This window comes from Arachis ipaensis, chromosome B08 (genome assembly GCF_000816755.2).
Source record: "Arachis ipaensis cultivar K30076 chromosome B08, Araip1.1, whole genome shotgun sequence".
NCBI lineage: Eukaryota > Viridiplantae > Streptophyta > Magnoliopsida > Fabales > Fabaceae > Arachis > Arachis ipaensis.
Window position 1 is genome coordinate 44,433,179 of NC_029792.2, and position 6,293 is coordinate 44,439,471.

Below are 6,293 nucleotides of genomic sequence, written 5' to 3' on the forward strand. Positions count from 1 at the left end.
GATATTATCAAGGTTGTTTGTGGCGCTTATTTTAACCTTATCAAGACAAATTCTGGTGGTCAAAATAAAGATTTATCACTCACCTATTCATATATTCTTGAGTGTCGCATTTATATCTCTTTTTTTTTAAGAAAAAAACAAAATTTTACTTAATTCTGCAACCATATGCTCGTATCAGTTAGTAACTAGATCACCGACATACTTCTCTAACTACCACCGATTTCTATCTTCAATTTTTTTTTTCTTTTATATTAATATATGTGTAAAGGATAAAAAGACTTTATAAACTTATAAAATAAAAAAGTTTTTAATTTTTTTAATAAATATAAAATAAATACATTAAAAACTTAAACTTTGGTATTTTTAATAAAAAATGAAAAATTCTTGAGGACAAACAAGTTTTAATATTTTTTTCCATCATTTGACCAGAATAAATATTAAATTGTCTAACAAAAATTTTTTACTAATTTATGTGTCAATTTTAAAATATGGATACAAACTGTATTGATTCATGTGTGCAAAATTTTGATAAATATAAATACAAATTATATATTTTTATATACCTATAAATATGAGTGTAAATTATTATTGACCACATACTAACAAAAAAAAATAATAATTACTGACCATGTGGCATTGCTAATAAAAAATTACTCATTTTATAATCTTAACATGTGCCATTAGAATACAAGTTTAGCTAAATAAAAAAAAGTTACAATATAAATACATAAAATTTACAAATCAAATTAATTCTCATTCTAACAGTTACAAGCATACCCTTAGCTTAGTGAAAAAAAAAAAGAAAAAAAAAAGACAAAACTAAACTCGTAAATCGAAACTGAAATTATCCAACAATATAATGACACAATAATGTGTAGCACAAAACTTCCGTTTTGGTTGCAATGAACCAACCACAGAGGGGCAGTCAGAAGCCATTACGGCAGTTCGAGAGAAAAGCGGACACAGTTACATTCGTGTGGTGAACTCCGTACAATAATGCTTATACTTCTTCAAACTTGTTTTTTTTTTTTTAATTCTTTTTGCCTAAACTGTGATTGGCTTGGGTGGTTGATTAATAAAAACGAATTCCTCCTAATTAACAAAAACTAAACTAAGTTACATGTAACAAGATATTTGGCACTAAAAACCAATACATATATATATATACGCCATTATTCTTCTTAATTCGTATACTTTAACCAAAGAGAGAGCACATATATTATACTCTACTATTCTAGCAAAAAGAAACGTAACCATGTCAATCTCTTACAGGGCCATTTCTCTAGTTCTGCTAATGCTTGTCAATGGTTTTGTTTCAGGTTGGTTCTTGAATGTGTTGATCTTTATTTTCTTTCTTTTTTTTTTCTGAAGAAAAATTAAAAACAATTTTATATTATTTCCCTTCCTTTTGGTGTATGATATATAACCCTTTTTTTTGTTCAAATGTTTTTAATTTTTGTTGCTGTACTATTTTTATACTGTTTATGAATTTCTTTTGGGTTTTGATGCGTGTGGGTTAAAAGCTTACCAATTTACCTTTTTTGTTGTTGTCTCAGATGCAAGACAACTTAATGAGAGAACAGGTAAATGATTCCATATGACCCCTTTTGTATCCATTTCTAGTTATGTATAAATTATGATACCACATTATATATATTTAAAACGAAATCCTAACTAGGATTTGGAGTCTAAAGATGTGATTGCTGATTAATGTTGGAGGTCATCAACTTTAATCTATCATGGTGGTTTCATGGATGATGAACAAGTAGTTTTATTATTATTTACTTTCTGTTTTTATCCATGTCTTAGATGTGTTGAAACTACTTTACTTTATTTTTAAAAGAAAAGGGGACTTTAATTTCGCTCACAAATTAGTTGAGTTGTCCTAGAGGATTACTTTCCTACGCACACGTACAATGCTAACTTAAATCATACTATGCCTATGCGGAAGGAAGATATATTCAAAACACCAAATAAGGCATGCATTTGAAATATCCGAAAGAAAAAAGAGAAACAAAGAACCATAAATTGATGCATGTATAGTTCATAAGCAAAATGTCCCCTTTTTAGATTAAACATGTAAGTCAGCTCACAAAGGTAGTATATTCAAGCAAGTAGCTTTAAAATCTAGCAGTTTATTTTTGTAAAGTTTTTTTTTTCCTAGTATTTCCAATCCAACAAAACAAGAATTAATCTTAGCATTTAAAAATTTTGCCACTAACTAATGAATTATACATACATTCTTATCTATCCATAGAAATACTTTTAAAATAGAAAGCTATATGTTCTGATCCAATCCTCCTTGAAGCATATAAGGAATGAGGACAGCTATAATTTTGGTTCTTTTGTAGGCTTCTATATCAAATGATGCAAATGCTGCATCCTTTTCTTAGAATAAATCTGTGACTTGGCTATAAATTTCAATCAGATGTAGAATTGGTATATAGGTATTGAACAATGTATATACTGCCCTTTCATTTGATTTGTCTTTGTAAGATGAGTATGTGGTTGAAACTTCTTCATAGGTCAGTATTCCATATATCATATAATTCAAGTTGATGATATTATTCTTTGCCTAATTAGTAGTTTAGTTTATACCTAAGTGGTGGTTTTGTTTATTTTACTTGTTTATCTGTTCAGGGTGGGTGATTTAGATTTTAATTTTTCGTTGTTTATGATAGCCAGAACATCATGCTAATGACCCTGAACCCGAGCCTGTTATGCTTGATGCAATCCCCACTTTGAAGTTCAACCAAGAGGCCTTCAGTGCCATTGAAGATACACAGTTAAGTTCGGTCTCTCGGTTTCAGCTCATGCACAACTTGTTCCTCATATGTTCCTTTACCTCGTATTGTAACTTCTGGTGTTTTCTAGATACTGTAATTGTCTTAACATCGTTTTTTATACTTTATTCATGGAGTTCGATTTTGATGTTTACACTGTCATCCAATCAAATCCTTTCTTTTGGACAACCATTCAAGTAGTTGATTTCAAAAGTTGTTACTTTTGCCGAAGGACATAATTGGATGTCCGTGTAAGACATCTTTACAATGATAGTCCGTAGAAATTAAATCCACGGTTACAAGAGCTAATGATATAAGAAAAGCACTTCATGGATTTGAAAGCTCAACCAAGGAGTCAATGAATGGATAACTAATTCGCATTACTTCTACAGGTGTGTCATATGTTTGGCAGATTACAGAGAAAGAGAAGTGTTACGCATCATGCCGAAATGCGGTCACACATTTCATCTTTCTTGCATTGACATATGGCTGAGGAAACAATCCACTTGCCCGGTATGCCGTCTGCCATTGAAAAACTCGTCCGAGGCGAAACATGTTAGACCTGTTACATTTACCATGAGCCAGCCTCTTGATGAGTCGCACACACCAGAAAGGAATCAAGATAGTGAGAGTCGTGTCGAACCGGCCGCTAGCAACTCCTCACAACCACCACCTCCCGGAGAACCAGAAGCAAGGCAATGATCTACTCGGGGGAGAAGGGTTCTTCTCAAAAGAAAGTAGTGTACAATTTCTGCTTCTATAGAGAAAGGCTTCTAATTAGATTGGATTCAAATTCTTTGTCTGTACTCTGTAGTATGGCATTCATATTCACTTGGTGGTTTAAAACAAGGCTTGTCAACAGTGATTTCTACAGCTTACATGTAAATAAATATGTTTTTGTTTTGGTGCATATGCTGATCTAGGTTTTGATGGAGTTTCTTGCATTTCTATTTAAAATTGACTTCTTTTAGCAAGCAATAACAGATTGAAAAGAAATACCAAATCACATGATTTTGTTTCTTGTTAAAGAATTTGGTCAATGGCAGAATTTTTGTTCCTTGTCACAAGAGGGTGAGTCTTGGAGGAAGGGTGCAATCATGTTTTATGACATGGGATTTGTTTGGTTAGGGAGTAAAAATAGGTTAGAAATTTTCATAGATAAATGTATTCTTGAAATTTTTCATCCTTTTATTATTTTGCAAAATCCTATTATTTATGTAATAAGTTCTATCAATGATTTCGATTGTGGGCTTGTGGCAGGTGACTCCAGACAAATCTTCAAAACCAAGTATATATTATAGCTATATATAATGAAAAAAATAAGCTTAAAAAACCTTGTTCAAATTGCGAAACTTATTCAAAAAATAAACTTAAAAAACTTATTCAAAATTGTGAAACTTAAAATCATTGTCATTGTCGATTTCATCTGCTGTTAACTTGGATTCCAGGAACTCAAACACAAAATCTTAAATATGTTAACTTAGATTACCAAACATAACTTGCAACTATGATCTGTCCATGTGCATATATGGTTTTAGAATTTTCTTTATGCCAAAGAGTTGTATTTGGAGCTTTGAGGTGCAATTGTGAAATATGCTTTTTTTGTATTTGAAGTTGGTAACTGCATTAAGGTGGAAACTCACATGGAGTTGTCTTCATGTGAAGTTGATAATCAAGAATCGTTAGATGACAATTTAGTCAAATCTATCAAATCATACAACGATTTTCGATTATCAACTCAAGTTACTGGAAAATACTAGTGGCATAATCTATAACTATGACACATAATTATGTCTCAGAAAAATTTGAGTAAAATGGCAAATGCAAAATGAGCTTTTCCTTAGACACTTCTTTTGCAATTTTTTGAGAGCAATATTATCCTAAGTTTTTATATGTTTCTGGAATCTGTTGATAGGAACATGTGTCGTTGTTTTTCAATAGATGGACACCAAAGTGAGAGGCAGAATTTGAGTGTCTTGTCATGTTTGCTTTGAATTTAGCTGTATATAGTACATATGATCATAGTTGTACTACCACACTGTTTTTTCTCCCTTTCTCTTTTTCACTGTTTCTTTCAAATATTCCACCTCCTTATTTGTATAAGACTTCCCTATATTTAGTTATATGATTCAAAATCTACTTAATATACTAAAATTGGGTTTTCCTCCAACTAATGAGGTGAGGTGTCGATCTCTCGTGACTCCGTTTTTCCTCCCAAATGAATACACTTTTCTTTATTCTAAATTATTTTATACAAAATATCTTTATTATAATTATATTATAATTAATATTTAATGAATAATACATAATTATACTAATTTAGGAACATATTTTCATTATAATTATATCAAATCAATATTTAATGCATTATTAAACTACTTATCAATTGTCAATTAAAAATACTTTTAACAACAACAACAAAACAACAACAATGATGATATGATAATGGCACCGGTCGTAGTAATTATGATAAGAATATTTGATTCTAATCATAAAATGATCAAATCTTATGATATTAATAACGCACATTAATTTTAAATATTTTTAGTCATTTTAATTATATTAATTTTAAAAATATTGATATAAATTTATTAATGTCTATTAATCCAATAATAATAATAATAATAATAATAATAATAATAATAATAAAATAATAATTAATAATAATTAAAACTGAAATCAACAACTTTATTTTATCTCAAAATTTTTGAATAAAGCATAATTCTTTTTAAACTGATAGTTATCCATTATTTATTAATGTCTATTAATCCAATAATAATAATAATAATAATAATAATAATAATAATAATAATAATAATAATAATAATAATTAAAACTGAAATCAACAACTTTATTTTATCTCAAAATTTTTGAATAAAGCATAATTCTTTTTAAACTGATTATTTCCAGTTATCCATTTTGTTTTGTTTTTTTATATATATTTTCAGGATTGAATGGTATAGTATTGGCAGATTGTGCCGCAGTGGAATGCAAGGATAGGTACATCAAGATATTCCAAGGTAAATATGATGGAAACAAAGTGATCAATGGAGAAATTGTGAACACTTGCCCCGTTACAATAACTGACCTACATGTGGATTGTGGAGCATTCATCAAATCAATGAAATATATTCCAGTCCCACCCTACGTTTTAAGGGCAGTTAATAACACTGACTGCGTTGTCAACAATGGCAGACCAATTAGAGGACATCCTATCTTCTTTAAGTACTACAACTCCGAAATGCTTCCCCTCACTGTTACCTCCTTCAAGTGCTTCCGTCATTGAAATTATTATTAAGCCCTAGGTTAAATTAAAGAGCTTTAATTTGATGCTTTTTGTTTTACAGTACTTTTATGTTTGGTTGTGGAATTTTTAATGCAGTTTAATGGAGATAGGCGGAAATAAATAAAAAAAAAAAAAGAAAAGAAGAAAGAAGAAAGAAGAAAGAAGAAAAGAATAATGGAGTATCAATGTTTTTTTTTTTATAACAGTTATTTTTATTTTTGTGA

At 29.6% G+C, this 6,293-nt stretch overlaps 2 protein-coding genes across 2 annotated transcripts; both read left to right on the forward strand.

The window, feature by feature from the left end:
* Nucleotides 2,319-3,693, forward strand: LOC107611002 (RING-H2 finger protein ATL5). The gene is made up of 3 exons (XM_021108224.1): nucleotides 2,319-2,339; nucleotides 2,682-2,785; nucleotides 3,176-3,693. The coding sequence occupies exons 1-3, from the start codon at nucleotides 2,319-2,321 to the stop codon at nucleotides 3,483-3,485; spliced, it is 435 nt and encodes a 144-aa protein (XP_020963883.1). The 3' UTR covers nucleotides 3,486-3,693.
* Nucleotides 4,017-6,069, forward strand: LOC107611003 (TPD1 protein homolog 1-like). Its single transcript, XM_016312971.1, has 2 exons — nucleotides 4,017-4,071; nucleotides 5,732-6,069. The coding sequence occupies exons 1-2, from the start codon at nucleotides 4,017-4,019 to the stop codon at nucleotides 6,067-6,069; spliced, it is 393 nt and encodes a 130-aa protein (XP_016168457.1).